The sequence below is a fragment of the Pan paniscus genome, chromosome Y (assembly GCF_029289425.2).
Source record: "Pan paniscus chromosome Y, NHGRI_mPanPan1-v2.0_pri, whole genome shotgun sequence".
Lineage (NCBI taxonomy): Eukaryota > Metazoa > Chordata > Mammalia > Primates > Hominidae > Pan > Pan paniscus.
In genome coordinates this window covers 45,704,854-45,723,961 of record NC_073273.2, presented here as the reverse complement: position 1 = coordinate 45,723,961, position 19,108 = coordinate 45,704,854, and the positions used below count along the sequence as shown (strand labels likewise).

Below are 19,108 nucleotides of genomic sequence, written 5' to 3'. Positions count from 1 at the left end.
CCTCCCTCCCTCCTTATCTCCCTCCCTCCTTCCCTCTCTCCCTCCTTCCCTCTCTCACTCCTTATCTCCCTCCCTCCTTCCCTCCCTCCCTGTCTCCTTCCTCCCTCCTTCCCTCTCTCCCTCCTTCCCTCCCTCCCTCCTTCCCTCCCTCCTTCCCTCTCTCCCTATCTCCCTCCCTCCTTCCCTCCCTCCCTCCTTCCCTCCCTCCTTCCCTCCCTCCCTCCTTCCCTCCCTCCCTCCTTCCCTCTCTCCCTATCTCCCTCCCTCCTTCCCTCCCTCCCTCCTTCCCTCTCTCCCTATCTCCTTCCCTCCTTCCCTCCCTCCCTCCTTCCCTCCCTCCTTCCCTCCCTCCCTCCTTCCCTCCCTCCCTCCTTCCCTCCCTCCTTCCCTCTCTCCCTCCTTCCCTCTCTCCCTCCTTCCCTCCCTCCCTCCCTCCCTCCTTCCCTCCCTCCCTCCTTCCCTCCCTCCCTCCTTATCTCCCTCCCTCCTTCCCTCCCTCCCTCCCTTTCTTCCTTCCTTCCTCCTTTCCTCTCTCTTCCTCCCTCTGTCCCTGTCTCCTTCCTCCATCTCTCTCTGTCTCCTTCCTCCCTCCCTCCCTTCCCTTCTTTTTTCTCTTTTTCTTTTCTTGTTGTTTTGTTTGTTTGTTTGTTCTGTTTTTTGAGATGGAATCTTGCTCTGTCACCCAGGCTAGACTGCAGTGGCGCCATCTGGGCTCACGGCAACCTCCGCCTCCCAGGTTGAAGGGATTCTCTTGCCTCAGCCTCCCGAGTAGCTGGGATTACAGGCGCCTGCTACCATGCCTGGCTAATTTTTGTATTTTTAGTAGAGATGGGGTTTCATTCATGTTGGTCAGGCTGGTCTCGAACTCCTGACCTCGTGATCCGCCCGCTTCGGCCTCCCAAAGTGCTGGGATGACAGGTGTGAGCCACTGCTCCTGGCCACCATCCTCCCCTCTGTAGACACAATGAGGCCCTGCGGGACCTGGTCCCCAGCCACATCCCACCTCCTCAGCGTCCTCCCCTGTCTAGACACAGCCCCCTTACTTATCCACAAAGCCCAATACAGACGTCGAGGCCCCGGAACATTGGCAATTGCTGTTTTCCGCATCTACAATGCCTTGCCTTTGCCAGGTACGGTGGCTCACGCGTGTGATCCCAGCGCTTTGGGAGGCTGAGGCGGGTGGATCACTTGAGCTGCGGCATTCGAGACCAGCCGGGCCAACATAGCGAGACCCCATCTCTGAAAAAAAAATTAATTTTAAAATTAGAATACCCCCCTGTGAGCACGGGGTTCCTGTACTCGGTCCCGGCAGCTCTGACGTCTTCATGAAATGAAATATGTGTCTGTGCCCGCCCCAGAGCACTCCCCACCCACCGCCACACTTACACCCGCCACTCCTGGTGTTTAATTTACTTCTTTCTATCTTGTGTGTCTCCAAGGAGGGCTGTGATGGGGGCTGTAGTGACTGCTGATCCTGAGAGAGAGAAAGAAAGGAGGGAAGGAGGGAGGGAGGGAAGCAGGAAGGAAGGAAGGAAGGAAAGAAGGGAGGAAGGAAGAGGGGGAGGGAGGAGGGGAGGGAAGAGAAAGGAAAGCAAACAAAGGGAAACAAAAAGGAAAAGAAAGGAAGGAAAAGAGAAAGGAAAGAGAGAGAGAGAAATAAGGAAGGAAGGTGGGGAGGGAGGAGGGGAAGGAAGAGAAAGGAAAGCAAAATAAGGGAAACAAAAAGGAAAAGAAAGGAAGGAAGGAAAAGAGAAAAGAAAGAGAGAGAGAGAAGGAAGGAAGGAAGAAGGGGGGTAGGGAGGAGGGGAGGGAACACAAATGAAAGGAAACAAAGGGAAACAAAAAGGAAAAGAAAGGAAGGAAGGAAAAGAGAAAGGAAAGAGAGAGAGAAATAAGGAAGGAAGGGGGGAGGGAGGAGGGGAGGGAAGAGAAAGGAAAGCAAAGAAAGGGAAACAAAAAGGAAAAGAAAGGAAGGAAGGAAAAGAGAAAAGAAAGAGAGAGAGAAGGAAGGAAGGAAGGAAGAGACCGGGCGTAGTGGCTCACGCCTGTAATCCCAGCACTTTGGGAGGCCAACGGAGGTGGATCACCTGAGGTCAGGAGTTTGAGACCAGCCTGGCGAACATGGCAAAACCCTGTCTGTACTAAAAATTCAAAAATCAGCCGGGCGTGGTGGCACATGCCTGTCATCCCAGCTACTCGGGAGACTGAGGATGGAGAATCGCTTGAACCCGAGAGGCGGAGGTTGCAGTGAGCTGAGATGGTGCCACTGCACTCCAGCCTGGGCGACAGAGTGAGACTCTGTCAAAAAGAAAGAAAGAGAGAAAGAGAAAGAGAGAGAGTAGAAAGAAAAAAAGAGGAGAAAGAGAGAGAGGAAGGAAGGAAGGGAGGGAGGGAGGAAAGAGAGAAAGGGGGGTAGAAAAGAAGGAAAATGAAAGGAAAGAAAGAATAGGAAGAAAGAAAAAAAGAAGGAAAGAAAGGAAGGATGGAAGAAAGGAAGGAAGGAGAAGAGGCTGGGCGAGAAGGAGGGAGGAAAGCCTGAAACCTTTTTCTTTGATTTTGGGGCATTATAAGGACAGACGAAACTCACGGTCATTGCCCCAAAGCACACTTTGACTCATAATGCATAACGACAGCGCCTGTGTGTGTTGTAACGGAAGCTGTTCTGAGGTCAAAGTGTGGGGTAACTTTGCCTCGTCATCCCCTTGTCATCCCCACGCTTCTGCCCAGGACCTGCCTGGCACCTCCTCCTGCATTTGAAGTCGCCCTGGGTCCCCTCCTGTGCCCGTCTCAACCCTGTCCTTCCCAGGCTCTTGTTTCCACAGAGCTGGTGGCAAATGCCCCACCCAGGTTGCAGCATCAGAGTCAGCCTCTGAGCTGGGTCCCTGTCCAGATCACCAAGTGCACGGTGGCATCTAATACAGGAGCCTCCCCACCCGTACCCAGCCCTGTGCTCAACTGCAGGCCCTTGGGGTCTCGTGGCTGAAGGCCGTAGGACTTTGATGTACTCTCTTCTTCTGTGAGCCCAGCCATCACCCCTGTATGCCTAGAGCAGGGTCCCAGACCCAGAGGCACCCCAGACTGAGCCGTCTGCACTGGGAATGGGCCTTGTGCGTCCAACGCCGCTCATTTCAGAAACGCCTGCTCCAAAAGTTCAGAGGACTCAAAAACTCCAGCTCCTAAAATAGAAGAAACACCTGCCACGTAGAGTGAGAAGATGGTTACATCCACAGAGGCACCTGCTCCAAAAGCTCAGAAGGGTCAAAAAGCTCCAGCTCCAGCCAGGCACATTGGCTCACGCCTGTAATCCCAGCACTTTGGGAGACTGAGGCGGGCGGATCACGAGGTCAAGAGATCGAGACCATCCTGGCCAACACGGTGAAACCCCATCTCTACTAAAAATACAAAAAATTAGCCGGGTGTGGTGGCGGGCACCTGTAGTCCCAGCTACTCCAGAGGCTGAGGCAGCAGAATGGTGTGAACCCGGGAGGTGGAGCTTGCAGTGAGCTGAGATCGCGCCACTGCACTCCAGCCTGGTGACAGAGAGAGACTCCGTCTCCAAAAAAAAAAAGATGTGAATTCTGAGCCTGGAGGAGGAAGTAGGAGAGGAGAGCTGTGGAGACCAGAAGTCTGAGATTCAAGTTCTTCAGGGCCACGCTCCCTCCGGAGGCTCTAGGGGAGGGTTCTTCCTGCCTCTCCCAGCTCCTGGGGGCTCCAGGCATCCCTGGGCTTGTGGCCCCATCACTCCAGTCTCTGCCTTCATCTCCACGTGGCCTCGTCCTCTGTGTCTGTGTCTCCTCTTCTGTCTCTTACAAGGACACCTGTCATTGCATTTAAGACCCACCCTCAAGCAGGATGATCTCATCTCATGCTCCGTCACTTAATCACATCTGCAAACACCCTATTGCTGAATAAGGCCTTATTGCAGGTCTGGGCACTAAGACATGGACAGATCTTTCTGGGGCCACAGTTTAATCCACTCCAGGTGTATCCAGTTCCCTCTGGAGGCTCTAGGGGAGGGTCCTTCCTGCCTCTCCCAGCTCCTGGGGGCTCCAGGCATCCCTGGGCTTGTGGCCGCATCACTGCAGTCTCTGCCTCCATCTCCACGTGGCCTCCTCCTCTGTGTCTGTGTCTCCTCTTCTCTCTTAGAAGGACACCTGTCATTGGCTTTAGAGTCCATACTGCTCCCAGAAAATCTCATTTGAGTTAATTGTATCAGCAACAACCCTCTTCTCAAATAAGGTCATGTTCTGAGACTCCAGGTGGGCATAAATTTGGGGGGCAGTGGGGAGAGAGGCAGCTCACCCTGGAGCAGCAGGAGAGATAAAAGGAGCAGGGGCAGGGCCAGGCGCCGTGGCTCACGCCTGTCATCCCAGCAGTTTGGGAGGTCGAAGCGGGTGGATCACTTGAGGTCAGGAGCTCGAGACCAGCCTGGCCAACATGGTGAAACCCCGTCTCTACTAAAAATACAAAAAATTAGCTGTGCGTGGTGGCGGGCACCTGTAGTCTCAGCTACTCGGCAGGCTGAGACAGGAGAATCGCTTGAACCTGGGGCAGAGGTTGCAGAGAGCCGAGATCACACCACTACACTCCAGCCTGGGTGATGGAGCAAGACTCTGTCTCAGAAAAAAAAAAAAATATATATATATATATATATATATATCTTAGTGGTCAGGTGCGGTGGCTCACGCCTGTCATCCCACCACTTTGGGAGGCCAACGAGGGTGGATCACCTGAGGTCAGGAGTTCGAGACCATCTGGCCAACATGGTGAATCCCCGTCTCTAGTAAAAATTTAAAAATTAGCCGGGCGTGGTGGCAGGTGCCTGTAATCCCAGCTACTTGGGAGGCCGAGGCAGGAGAATCGCTTGAACCTGGGGCAGAGGTTGCAGGGAGCCGAGATCGCACCATTGCACTCCAGCCTGGATGACAGAGCAAGCAAAGCGAGACTCTGTCTCAAAGAAAAAAAAAAAAAAACAGGAGCCAGGCTGCAAGGTGGAGGCTCTGGGGAAGGGCTGAGGTTGGGGTGGAATTCGGGAAGGGTGCCAAGAACCAGAGAAGAGTTGATACATTCAGAGGGAAGGGAAGGGCTGTCTGGGAGTGCGCGTGCTGAGTAAACACAAATAACAGATTTCAGCGTTGGAAAGAGAAGCCCGAGACAGGTTGGTGAGTGCCCCATTCAGGGCTGGACTTTACTAAGGGTTTTTGTTTGTTTGTTTTTTCTTGAGACAGAGTTTGCTCGGGTGCCCCATTCAGGGCTGGACTTTACTAAGGGTTTTTGTTTGTTTGTTTTTTGTTGAGACAGAGTTTGCTCTTGTCACCAGGCTGGAGTGCAGTGGTGCGATCTCGGCTCACTGTAACCTCCGCCTGCCGGGTTTAAGTGATTCTCCTGCCTCAGCCTTGGGAGAAGTTGGGATTACAGGCACCTGCCACCACGCCTGGCTAATTTTTAAATTTTTACTAGAGACGGGGTTTCACCATATTGGCCGGACTGGTCTCGAACTCCTGCCCTCAGGTGATCCACCCACCTCGGCCTCCCAAAGTGCTGGGATGACAGGTGTGAGCCACCGCGCCTGACCACTAAGATTTTTTTTTTTTTTTTTTTTTGAGACGGAGTCTCGTTCTATTTCCCAGGCTGGAGTGCAGTGACACCATCCTGGCTCACTGTAACCTCCGCCTCCCAGGTTCAAATGATTCTCCTGCCTCAGCCTCCGGAGAAGCTGGGATTATAGGCACCCACCACCACGCCTGGCTAACTTTTTTATTTTTATTAGAGACGGGGTTTCACCATGTTGGTCAGAATGGTCTCGAACTCCTGACCTCAGGGTGATCCACCCTCCTCGGCCTCCCAAAGTGCTGGGATGACAGGTGTGAACCACCATGCCTGACCACTAAGATATCTTTTTTTTTTTTTTTTTTTGAGATGGAGTCTTGCTCTATCACCCAGGCTGGAGGGCACTGGTGCCATCCTGGCTCACTGTAACCTCTCTCCCAGGTTCAAACTATTCTCCTGCCTCAGCCTCCAGAGAAGCTGGGATTACAGGCACCTGCCACCACGCCTGACTAATTTTTAAATTTTTACTAGAGACGGGCTTCCACCATGTTGGCCAGATGGTCTCAAACTCCTGACCTCAGGTGATCCACCCTCGTCGGCTTTCCAAAGTGCTGGGATGACAGGTGTGAGCCACCACCCCTGACCACTAAGATATCTTTTTTTTTTTTTTTTTTTTTGGGACCGAGTCTTGCTCGGTCGCCCAGGCTGGAGTGCAGTGGCGCGATCTCGGCTCACTGTAACCTCCTCCGCCTCCCGGGTTCAAGCGATTCTCCTGTCTCAGCCTCCCGAGTAGCTGGGATGATTACAGGTGCTCACCACCACGCTGGGCTAATTTTTGTATTTTTAATAGAGACGGGGTTTCACCATGTTGGCCAGGCTGGTCTCAATCTCTTGACCTCAAGTGATCCGCCCGCCTCGGCCTCCCAAAGTGCTGGGATGACAGGCGTGAGCCACCGCACCCGGCCACTAACATATCTTTAATAAGATCTGTCATCTGAGACCGGGGGCCACCTCCCTGTCTGGGTGCTGTTTCCCACGAAACAGGGAGGAAACACAGGCAGGAGCCCCTGGACACCAGCATTCACGCCTCCAAGGCTGAATTTACTATGTCAGGAAGTTGCCCAACCCTGCCTGTATAGCCAGCAAGAATTCTAATTATAGCAAACAGAAACACTTGCAGAAAAAAAAAAAAAAAATGAGAACGGGAACATGACAATTTTCAAAGAAAGAGTCTTTCTTTCAAGGAAAGTCAGGTTCATGGTTACGAAGCTGCTGACCCCAGGATCCCAGCCCGTGGGAGAGAAGGGGGTCTCTGACAGCCCCCACCCCTCCCCACTGCCAGATCCTTATTGGGTCTGAGTTTCAGGGGTGGGGCCCCAGCTGGAGGTTATAAAACAGCTCAATCGGGGAGTAGAACCTTCGGTTTCTCTTCGGGGAAAGCTGCTTTCAGCGCACAAGGGAAGACATCAGAAACATCCTAGGATCAGGACACCCCAGATCTTCTCAACTGGAACCACGAAGGCTGTTTCTTCCACACAGCACTTTGATCTCCATTTAAGGTAAGGTCCCCTCTCCAGGGTGGGATGAGGGAAAAAGAGGGCAGGCAGGGGAGGCGGTGGACCGTGGGTTCCCAAATCCAAGCTGGCAGACACGGGGCATTGGCATGTAACAGGTTTCTGCTGAGACCTGCTGTCCGTGTGGGCACCACACCGCACATAGAATCACCCGGTACCAGAGAAGTATGTTTGTGATCTCATTCACCCTTTGTAAGTGGATCGGACGCTGAAGCCATCATAGCATGTTAGATGCCTTGGGTTTATAAAGGTGATAGCATCAGGGGTAATTTGACGGTGCTTTCTGCTTTTTCGGTGTGCTTGCTAGAAAATGAACACACCTACACATGGCTAGAGTTCTCTGTTTATTAGAAAGCGCTGGTTCAGTTAGTCAATGAGCTCACGCCCAGGGCGGGCTGACTGCCAGCCGGGGAGCCGCTTTTGGGGCTGGGACCCCAGCCTGCTTGTAGTGTTTCTCAGTGGTTTTCAAAGGCCGGCGGGACTCAGAATGTTCCAGACGGCTGGTGAAACCTCAGGTCCCTCCTAGCAGCTTTATTCACAGTAGCCAAGAGGTGGAGACAGCGCTCATACCCATCTATAGACGAATGGAGAAATATAATGTGGTCCAGCCACACAGTCGAATATTATGCAGCCATGAAAAGGAACAAGCAGCTTTATTCACAATAGCCAAGAGGTGGAGACAGCCCTCATACCCCCATCTATAGATGAATGGAGAAATATAATGTCCATCCACACAGTGGAATATTACGCAGCCATGAAAAGGAACAAGCAGCTTTATTCACAATAGCCAAGAGGTGGAGACAGCCCTTGTACCCATCTATAGATGAATGGAGAAATATAATGTGGTCCAGCCACACAGTGGAATATTACGCAGCCATGAAAAGGAACAAGCAGCTTTATTCACAATAGCCAAGAGGTGGAGACAGCCCTCATACCCCATCTATAGATGAATGGAGAAATATAATGTGGTCCAGCCACACGGTGGAATATTACACAGCCATGAAAAGGAATAAGCAGCTTTATTCACACTAGCCAAGAGGTGGAGAGAGCCCTCATACCCATCTATAGATGAATGGAGAAATATAATGTGGTCCAGCCACACGGTGGAATATTACACAGCCATGAAAAGGAATAAGCAGCTTTATTCACACTAGCCAAGAGGTGGAGAGAGCCCTCATACCCCATCTATAGATGAATGGAGAAATATAATGTGGTCCAGCCACACAGTGGAATATTACACAGCCATGAAAAGGAACAAGGCTCTGCCACAGGTGGCAATGTGAGTGAACGCTGAGGACATCATGCTTCCTGAGAGAGGCCAGATACAAAAAGATACATAGTGTCTGTATGATTCCATTTATTCCCTATGTCCAGATACAGGCAAATCCACAGAGACAGAAAGTGGATGAGTGGTTGCCACAGGCTGGGGAAGAGGAAGGACGGGTCTTTAATGGGTCTGGGGTCTCCTTTTGGGGTCGTGACAATGTTCTAGAAGATAGAAGTGGTGGTTTTTTTTGAGACAGAGTCTCGCTCTGTCGCCCAGGCTGGAGTGCAGTAGCACGATCTCAGCTCACTGCAACCTCCACCTCCCGGGTTCAAGCAATTCTCCTGCCTCAGCCTCCTGAGTAGCTGGGACTACAGGCACCCGCAAGTACACCTGGCTAATTTTTGTATGTTTAGTAGAGACTCTGTATGTTTAGTAGAGTAGTAGAGATTTTGTATGTTTAGTATGTTTTGTATGTTGGTCAGGCTGGTCTCGAACTCCTGACCTCAAGCAATCCACCCCCCTCAGCCTCCCAAAGTGCTGGGATTACAGGCGTGAGCCACCGCGCCTGGCCAATGAAAATATTAATCAATAAATGTTAAGAGCACAGATTTCCCAACGTTCTCACTCAGGCATCTTCCTGGACCACGGCCCCTACAGGCAAGTGTAACTGTGTGTGGTGTGCCCAGCACGTTTTGGACAGCGAGGCCATTATGAGCACTCACCCCCTGGTCTCTTGGCTGAGCTGAACACAGGCTCTGTCCGAAAGGCGACTCTAGAGATTGCCTGTTGCCTTGGAGGTGGGCTGCGGTCCCTCTGCCCAGGCAGGAAGGGGCTCCGAGGCCTCTGGAACCTCATTTCACCTTTTCCCTGCTGCCCTCAGTCCCGTCCCCAGCCTCAAGGGGCTCAGCTTTTTCCAGGCTCACCCCTTCCATTTATAATTTGGAGACAAGCAAGGTCCACTGACGCTAACGCCATTTGGTTCTTTAAAAGATGTTAGGCCGGGCGCGGTGGCTCACGCCTGTCATCCCAGCACTTTGGGAGGCCAAGGCGGGTGGATCATGAGGTCAGGAGTTCGAGACCAGCCTGACCAACATGGTGAAACACCATCTCTACTAAAAATACAAAAATTAGCTGGGTGTGGTGGCAGGCGCCTGTAATCCCAGCTACTGGGGAGGCTGAGGCAGGAGAATCACTTGAACGTAGGAGGTGGAGGTTGCAGGGAGCCAAGATCACGCCACTGCACTCCAGCCTGGGCAACAAGAGTGAGACTCCATTTCAGAAAAAACAAAACAAAACAAAACAAAAAACCAGAAAAGACAGCTGCCACCCCAGAGCACAGTGTAGGAGAGCCAGCCTTTCTGGGATGCAGCAGAAAGTTCCAGCGCAGGAGGCTGAGGTCCTGTACCCCCTTGTTACGGTAACTTCAGCCACTTAGGAATTTCTGTGTGTTGATTTCATCATTGTGATTATACTTCCTTCCACTGCTTTGTCATCTGAGCTTCCTGGTGTGCCGCAGAGGATGTGTTTTCCTGGTTTGTGGATACAGCTCGAGCCAAGAACGGGCTAAACCCCCAGGGCAGCAACTCTTTCTTTTTTTTTTTTTTTTTTTTGAGATGGAGTCTCGCTCTGTCGTCCAGGCTGGAGTGCAGTGGCGCCATCTCGGCTCACTGCAAGCTCCACCTCCCGGGTTCAACTGATTGTCCTGCCTCAGCCTCCCGAGTAGCTGGGATTATAGGCACACTCCACCACGCCTGGCTAATTTTTGTATTTTTAGTAGAGATAGGGTTTCACCATGTTAGCCAGGCTGGTCTTGAACTCCTGACCTCGGGCAATCTGCCCACCTCTGCTTCCCAAAGTGCTGGGATTACTGGCATGAGCCACTGCAACCAGCCGGCAGGGCTTCTTTCAAAAGGGAAAGCCTGACACACACACAGATGCATGCACATACATGCACACATACACACTGATGCAAACACATTTGTACACATACATTCACACATGCATGCACATAAATATGCACTTCTAGGCACATGCACGCACACATACAGACTCTCATGCATGTATATTTGTGTATGCACATATATTTATGCACATGTGTGTACACGTGGAATGCATGCACAGATACATATGCATTCAAACACAAAGACTGTGTGTACCTGCATGCATGAAAACACACAAACACAGCCGGGCACGGTGGCTCACACCTGTAATCTCAGCACTTGGCGAGGAAAAGGCGGGCGGATCACCTGAGGCAGGAGTCCGAGACCAGCCTGGCCAACATGGTCAAATCTCCACTAAAAAATACAAAAAGTGGGCTGGAAGCGGTGGCTGACGCCTGTCATCCCAGCACTTTGGGAGGCTGAGGTGGGTGGATCACCTGAGGTCAGGAGTTTGAGACCAGCCTGGCCAACACGGTGAAACGTCGTCTCTGCTAAAAATACAAAAATTAGCCGGATGTGGTGGTGTGTGCCTATAATCCCAGCTACTCGGGAGGCTGAGGCAGGACAATCGGTTGAACCTGGGAGGCGGAGGTTGCAGTGAGCCCAGATCACGCCATTGCACTCCAGCCTGGGCAACAAGAGCAAAACTCTGTCTCAATAAATAAATAAATAAATAAATAAATAAATAAATAATACAAAAATTAGCCAGGCATGGTGGCGTGTGCCTGTAATCCCAGCTACTCAGGAGGCTGAGGCAGGAGAGTTGCTTGAACCTGGGAGGCAGAGGTTGCAATGAGCCGAGATCGTGCCACTGCACTCCACTCTGGACAACAAGGGCGAGTCTCCATCAGGAAAAAAAAAGAAAACACACAAACACTTATGTGTGCACACAGATACGCACGGGCACAAAAATGTACATACATGTGCAAGCACACACACACAAAGACACATGTACACAGTACCCGTGTGTGCACAGGCATGCATGCAGTCCTGCAAATGTGCAAACAGACATGGCTACACACAGGCATGCAGACATATAGACCCATGTACACACACACAAATATTCGTGCACACAGTGCACACATGTACAAGCACACTCTGACGTGCATGCGTGTGCAAAGGCGCATTTGCACACAGACACATATGCACACTCACCACCACTTTCCCTCCAGAAGCAGCTCCTTCTGCTGTGAGCACCAGGCTCTGGAAGGGGCAAGCGTCCTTCATTACCCGCAACCCAGTTTCACAGCCAGTCCCCGCTGCCTGACTCTCGTTTCTCCTCCAGCAGGCACCTCTGTCCTGCGTTCCGGAGCTGCGTTCCCGATGGTCCTCCTTTGGCTCACGCTGCTCCTGATCGCCATGCCCTGTCTCCTGCAAACGAAGGAAGGTAAGAACTGGAGAAAAAATGCACGTGCCACCTGGGGAGCGGTGGGGGTAGACAGACACACAATGTCAGCGTGCAGTCCTTCAGGGAAACTTTTCATGCTGAGCTCATGGCAGAGTCTCATGCAGCGGTCGGGAATGACTCAGACACTTCCCTGTACCCATCACCAAGTTCCCTGTAATGCAGCATCTTGCAAAATGGTAATAGGACCTCAGAGGCAGGGACCTGATCATGACACAGATGCCATGTGAGGTGTTTTGATGAAACTCACATGCTGGGATCAACAGCACCAATAACAATTTCCAGTTTCCTTCATTGTTTATCTTACTTTTTCATTTTCTTATTATTTTTATTTTGGAGACAGGGTCTTACTCTCTTGCCCAGGCTGGAGTGCAATAGTGTGATCTCGGCTCACTGCAACCTCTGCCTCCCGGATTCAAGCGATTCTCCTGCCTCAGCCTCCCGAGGAGCTGAGATTACAGTCGCGCACCACCATGCCTGGCTAATTTCTGTATTTTTGATAGAGACGGGATTTCACTATGTCGGTCAGGCTGGTCTAGAACTGCTGACCACAAGGGATCCGTCTGCCTTGGCCTCCCAAAGTGCTGGGATTACAGGTGTGAGCCACAGCGCCCGGCCTTTTTTTTTATTGGTTTTTACGGTCTATTACTGCAGGGTTTCACTTTACCTTGAATTTCTTTTAACTTTAATTTGCTTTTCATTCTTTAACTTCTTTTTTTTTGACACAGAGTTTCATTGTTGTTGCCCAGGCTGGAGTGTAATAGCGTGACCATGGCTCACTGCAACCTCTACCTGCTGGGTTCAATTGATTCTCCTGTCTCAGCCTCCCAAGCACCTGGGATTACAGGTGTCCGCCACCAAGCCCAGCTAATTTTTCTGTTTTTACTAGAGACGGGGTTTCACCATGTTAACCAGCCTGGTCTCAAACCCCTGACCTCAGGTGATCTGCCTTCCTCGGCCTCCCAAAGTGCTGGGATTACAGGTGTGAGCCACCGTGCCCGGCCAGAAGTTCTACTCTGAGGCGATCCTTTTGTTTTGTTGTTGAGATGGAGTCTTGCTCTGTCGCCCAGGCTGGAGTGCAGTGGCATGATGTCTGCTCACTGCAAGCTCCACCTCCCGGGTTCACGCCATTCTCCTGCCTCAGCCTCCCAAGTAGCTGGGACTACAGGTGCCCGCCACCAAGCCGGGCTAATTTTTCGTATTTTTAGTAGAGACGGGGTTTCACCGTGTTAGCCAGGATGGTCTCGATCTCCTGACCTCATGATCCGCCTGCCTCGGGGTTGGGATTACACACTTTGGGAGGCCAAGGCAGGTGGACGATCACAAGGTCAGGAGTTCGTGACCAGCCTGACTAACACGGTGAAACCCCGTCTCTACTAAAAATACAAAAATCAGCTGGGCGTGGTGGCAGGCGCCTGTAATCCCAGTTACTCGGGAGGCTGAGGCAAGAGAGTCGCTTGAACCCGGGAGGAGGAGGTTGCAGTGAGCCGAGATCACGCCATTGCACTCCAGCCTGGGCGACAGAGTGAGACTCCGTCTCAAAATGAATGAATGAATGAGTGAATGAATGAATTTCTTGTAAGAATTTTTTTCCCCAGACAGTTTGTTTTAAGGGATAAATTATCCTTCTAAGTTAGAAGAAAATAATGCCAGAAGTCTAGACATTCTTATGCTTTGGTCCTGCTTATCAAACCAAGGTTGCTGACCTTGATAACCACTCAAGATCCTTACAGTTTATAAAGTCATTTCCTCAAGTTTTCTAAGTGGCCGATCAGAGATAAACCCTAGAGAAATAGTTGATGTATGTTTCTAGCTTTGGGTGACCAGCAAAATGTGATAGAATATTGCCTTTTACTGGCCGGGTGCAACGGCTCACGTCTGTAATCCCAGCACTTTGGGAGGCTGAGGCGGGTGGATCACTTGAGGTCAGGAGTTCAAAACCAGCTTGGCCATCATGGTGAAACCCCGTCTCTACTAAAAATACAAAAATTTAGCTGGGCGTGGTAGTGTGCACCTGTAATCCCTGCTACTCAGGGGGCTGAGGCAGGAGAATCACTTGAACCCAGGAGGCGGAGGTTGCCGTGAGCCAAGATCACGCCATTGCACTCCAACCTGGGTGACAGAGCGAGACTCCATCTCAAAAAAAAAAAAAAAAAAAAAAAAAGAATATTGCCTTTAACATCTTTGTACAGGTCATTTATGAAATATCTTGAGCTCTGTGATGGCTAAGAGAGACCTTCTTTTTCTTTCTTTCTTTTTTTTTTTTTGAGACGGAGTCTCGCTCTGTTACCCAGGCTGGAGTGCAGTGGCGCCATCTCAGCTCACTGCAACCTCCGCCTCCCGAGTTCCAGTGATTCTCCTGCCTCAGCTTCCTGATTAGCTGGGATTACAGGCATGCGCCACCACGCCCGACTAATTTTTGTATTTTTAGTAGAGACGGGGTTTCACCATGTTGGCCAGGCTGGTCTCGAACTCCTGACCTCGTGATCTGCCCACCTCGGCCTCCCAAACTTCTGGGATTACAGGCGTGAGCCACGGTTCCCGGCCTAAAGAGACCGCCTTCTACTCTGACACTGTGGTGTTAATATGTTACTATTTGATTATGCTTCAATGTGTATTGGAATGTATGTACTCTGATCTTCCATCAATACCAGAATTGCTCAGTTTGGGAGCTAGGTAAGAAAATGGATACCACAGTATAATAATCATGCCTCATATTGAAAAATACATGCTTGGCCGGGTGCAGTGGCTCACGCCTGTAATCCCAGCACTTTGGGAGGCCGAGGCGGGTGGATCATCTGAGGTCAGGAGTTCGAGACCAGCCTGACCAACAGGGTGAAACCCTGTCTCTACTAAAAATACAAAACTAGCTGGGTGTGGTGGCGCATGCCTGTAGTCCCAGCTACTCAGGAGGCCAAGGCAGGAGAATCGCTTGAACCCAGGAGGCGGAGACTGCAGTGAGCCAAGATTGCACCATTGCACCCCAACCTGGGCAATAGGAGCGAAACTCCGTCTCAAAAAAAAAAAAAGGAAGGAAAAGAAAAATATATTCTTTTGCAATTTGCAAACTGCCATTTCAAAAATCACAGTGTATATAGGAGACTGTGTGAAATTTCCTTTTTTTTTTAAATTTGAGACAGCGTCTTGCTCTGTCACCCAGGCAGGAGTGGAGTGGCGTCATCTCAGCTCACTACAACCTCTACATCCAGGGTTCAAGTGATTCTTCTGCCTCAGCCTCCCAAGTAGCTGGGATTACAGGTGCCCGCCACCACGCCTGGTTGAGTTTTGTATTTTTGCAGAGATGGGGTTTGTCCATGTTGGTCAGGCCGGTCTCCAGCTCTTGACTTTAAGTGATCTGTGCCCGTCGGCCTCCCAAAGTGCTGGGATTACAGGCATGAGCCACCGCACCCGGCCTTTGTGTGACATTCCTAAACCACAATTTGTTCTCAGTTCTTGAAAATAACACGCATGACATACCTGGTTATAAAAGGTATACTTTACAACCACAGGACCAGCATAATTGGTCTGTTTGGTTGAGTTTCCCCTCTCCCCACATCCCACACCTTTGGGGATGTGACAAAATCAAGCTTATAAGGAAGGCTGATTAGATCAATATGGCATTATTGGCTTATGATTTCTTTTCTTTTTTTTTTTTTTTGAGACGGAGTCTCACTCTGTTGCACAGGCTGGAGTGCAGTGGTGCAACCTCGGCTCACTGCAACCTCCCCCTCTGGGTTCAAGCGATTCTCCTGCCTCAGCCTCCCGAGTAGCTGGGACTACAGGCACCCGCCACCACGCCCGGCTAATTTTTGTATTTTTAGTCGTGACGGGGTTTCACCGTGTTAGCCAGGATGGTCTTGATCGCTTGACCTTGTGATCCGCCCGCCTTGGCCTCCCAAAGTGCTGGGATGACGGGCGTGAGCCACCGCGCCCGTTTGCTTTATGACTTCTACCAGCTCACAGAAGTCTCCTGTCTACATAGAACTCCACTTCCCAGCCAGGCTCAGTAACTCACATCTGTGATCCCAGCACTTTGGGAGGCTGAGGCAGGCAGATCATGTGAGGTCGGGAGTTCGAGACCAGCCTGGCCAACATGGTGAAACCCCATCTCTAGTAAAAATACAAAAATTAGCCGAGTGTGGTGGCAGGCACCTGTTATCCCAGCTGCACAGGAGGCTGACACAGGATAATCGCTTGAACCTGGGAGGCGGAGGTTGTAGTGAGCCGAGATCGCGCCACTGAGTTCCAGCCTGGGCGACAGAGTGAGACTCCGTCTCAAAACAAACAAGCAAACAAAAATACCCATTACAATGTTGTTTTAAGATTGTTGTATATCAACTGGGCATGGTGGCTCATGCTTGTAATCCCAGCACTTTGAGAGGCCGAGGCGGACAGATCACGAGGTCAGGAGATCGAGACCATCCTGGCCAACATGGTGAAACCCCATCTCTAGTAAAAATACAAAAATTAGCCGGGCATGGTGGTGGGCTCCTGTAATCCCAGCTACTCGGGAGGCTGAGGCAGGAGAATCGCTTGAACCCGGGAGGTAGAGGTTGCGGTGAGCTGAGATCACGCCATTGCACTCCAGCCTGGGTGACAAGAGCAAAACTCTGTCTGAAAAAAATAAAAAATTAAAAAAAATAAAGAAATGGACCTCCCAAAGGTATTGGCTAACTCCACGGGCAAAAAAACCATACCCATTACAATGCTGTTTTAAGATTCTTGACCTGGCGCGGTGGCTCATGCCTGTAATCCCAGCACTTTGGGAGGCTGAGGCGGACGAATCACGAGGTCAGGAGATCGAGACCATCCTGGCTAACACGGGGAAACGCCATCTCTACTAAAAATACAAAAAAAAAAAAAAAAAAATTAGCCGGGCTTGGTGGCGGGCGCCTGTAGTCCCAGCTACTCGGGAGGCTGAGGCAGGAGAACAGCTTGAACCGGGAGGCAGAGCTTGCAGTGAGCCGAGATCGTGCCACTGTAGTCCAGCCAGGGCGACAAGAGTGAAACTCCATCTCAAAAAATTAAAAAAAATAAAATAAAAGAACTTCACCTCCCAAAGGTATTGGCTAACTCCACGGGCAAAAAAAAAACCATACCCCTTACAATGCCGTTTTAAGATTCTTACGTATCTCTTCTAACTCCAACCTGTCACCGTTTTAGATCCAAACCCACCAATCACGAACCTAAGGATGAAAGCAAAGGCTCAGCAGTTGACCTGGGACCTTAACAGAAATGTGACCGATATCGAGTGTGTTAAAGACGCCGACTATTCTATGCCGGTAAATCATACTCTCTATTGTTTTTTATTTTTATTTTATTTATTTACTTATTTATTTATTTATTTATTTATTTATTTATTTATTTATTTATTGAGACGGAGTCTTGCTCTGTCGCCCAGGCTGGACTGCGGTGACCCGATCTCCGCTCTCTGCAACCTCCACCTCCCAGGTCCATGCCATTCTCCTGCCTCAACCTCCCGAGTAGCTGGGACTACAGGCGCCCGCCACCACGCCCGGCTAATTTTTTTGTATTTTTAGTAGAGATGGGGTTTCACTGTGTTAGCCAGGAGGGTCTCGATCTCCTGACCTCGTGATCTGCCCGCCTCGGCCTCCCAAAGTGCTGGGATTACAGGCGTGAGCCACCGCGCATGGCCCAGACTCTCTAATGTTGACGAACAAGACGTTTCCGTCTTCTGCAGGAATCTCAGAACCAATACTGCTCCCATCGCTGGTGTCATGACTACCTGGTTTCTGCCCCGAAGTCAGCTGTGGGATTTGAAGTGACTTTGGAGGGTCTGGTTCCCCGTCCGCGGGATATCTAAGATGGCACACACTGGACAGGGTGGATGTGAAAGTGAAATGAGGCTAAGCTATGACTGGTGCGAAACCCAACCCCACGCTGGGCATGGTAGCTCACGTCTGTAATCCCAGCACTTTGGGAGGCTGAGGCGGGTGGATCACCAGAGGTCAGGAGTTCGAGACCAGCCTGGCCAACACGGTGAAACGCTGTCTCTGCTAAAAATACGAAAGTTAGCCGGGCACAGTGGCTCACACCTGTAATCCCAGCACTTTGAGAGGCTGAGGCGGATGGATCACCTGGGGCCAGGAGTTCGAGACTAGTCTGGGCAACATGGTGAAACCCCGCCTCCACTAAAAATATAAAAATTAGCCGGGCATGGTGGTGGGCACCTGTAATCCCAGTTACTTGGGAGGCTGAGGCAGGAGAATTGCTTGAATCTGGGAGGCGGAGGTTGCATTGAGCCGAGACTGTGCCACTGCACTCCAGCCTGGGGGACAAGAGCAAGACTTCATCTCAAAAAATAAAAAGAAAAATTAGCCAGATGTGGTGGCACATGCCTGTAATACCAGCTATTCAGGAGGCTGAGGCTGGAGAATTGCTTGAACCTGGGAGGCCGAGGTTGCACTGAGCCGAGATTGTGCCATTGCACTCCAGCCTGGGAGACAGAGTGAAACTCCATCTCAAAACAAAAGCAAAAAGAAAAGCAAAAACAAAACAAAAGTGTGTGCTCAGGAAACAAGGTCCTCATCACGAAATCCTTCCAAATCCCCCATCTTGTCATCACCTGCGTTCTCAGGGTTTGAGAACAGCGCCAGACCTCATGGGGTGGCCCAGGTGAGACTGTGAGCTATTTACAAGTCAGTGTCTTATGGGAAAGGAGCACGTTTCCCTGAGAACCTATTTGGTCCCCTCCAAGAGCTATGTCCGTTCAATACAATTCAAATCACGGCCCTTCATGCATCTGCTCGGGCCACCATTATAAAATCCCACAGCCCAGGAGGCCTAAACCACAGACATTGATTCTCCCACAGTCCTGGAGGCTGGAGGTCTGAGATCCAGGTGTGGGCAGGGCTGGTTCCTCCTGAGGCCTCTCTCTCGGGCTTGGAGACGCTGTCTTCTCCCTGTGTCCTCACAGGGTCAACCCTCTGTCTGTGTCTGTGTCCTCGTCTCCTCTTCTTATAAGGGCACCAGTCCTATTGGATCCGGACTCTCCCTAGTGACCTAATTTGACCTGAATCACGTCTTTAAAGACCCCAGCTCCAAATACAGTCCCATTGAACTTTAGGGCTTCGATATGTGATTTTGGAGAGTAGAGATAAAACAGTCTAGAATCCCAGAGCGATTTTACCATACCATGGCAAACTGACTCTCAACTTTAGAAACACAAATGCTGAAAAAAAAACTAAGGAAATTTTGAAAAAGAAGGTGAATGAAGGAGAACCTGCCTTACCTATATCAAAAGGCACTGAAAAGTTCATACCCAACGTGCGGATTGCTATAAGAATACACAAGTAGGCCGGGCGCAGTGGCTCACGGCTGTCATCCCAGCACTTTGGGAGGCCGAGGCGGG

At 50.8% G+C, this 19,108-nt stretch overlaps 1 protein-coding gene across 4 annotated transcripts in view; it reads left to right on the top strand.

Moving 5' to 3' along the window:
• Positions 1 to 3,909: 3,909 nt before the first annotated feature.
• The window catches only part of LOC129395392 (interleukin-3 receptor subunit alpha), a 40,943-nt gene continuing 25,744 nt past the window's right edge, over positions 3,910 to 19,108 (top strand). Inside the window, exons 1-3 of one of the 4 annotated variants that reach the window (XM_055107112.2) lie at positions 3,910 to 7,109; positions 11,617 to 11,718; positions 16,900 to 17,018. In XM_055107112.2, the coding sequence (XP_054963087.1) occupies positions 11,655 to 11,718; positions 16,900 to 17,018 (183 nt within the window). In that variant the 5' untranslated portion in view covers positions 3,910 to 7,109; positions 11,617 to 11,654. The remainder of the gene's footprint in view (positions 7,110 to 11,616; positions 11,719 to 16,899; positions 17,019 to 19,108) is intronic. The other 3 variants (XM_063602039.1, XM_063602040.1, XM_055107113.2) reach the window with 3 other exon arrangements.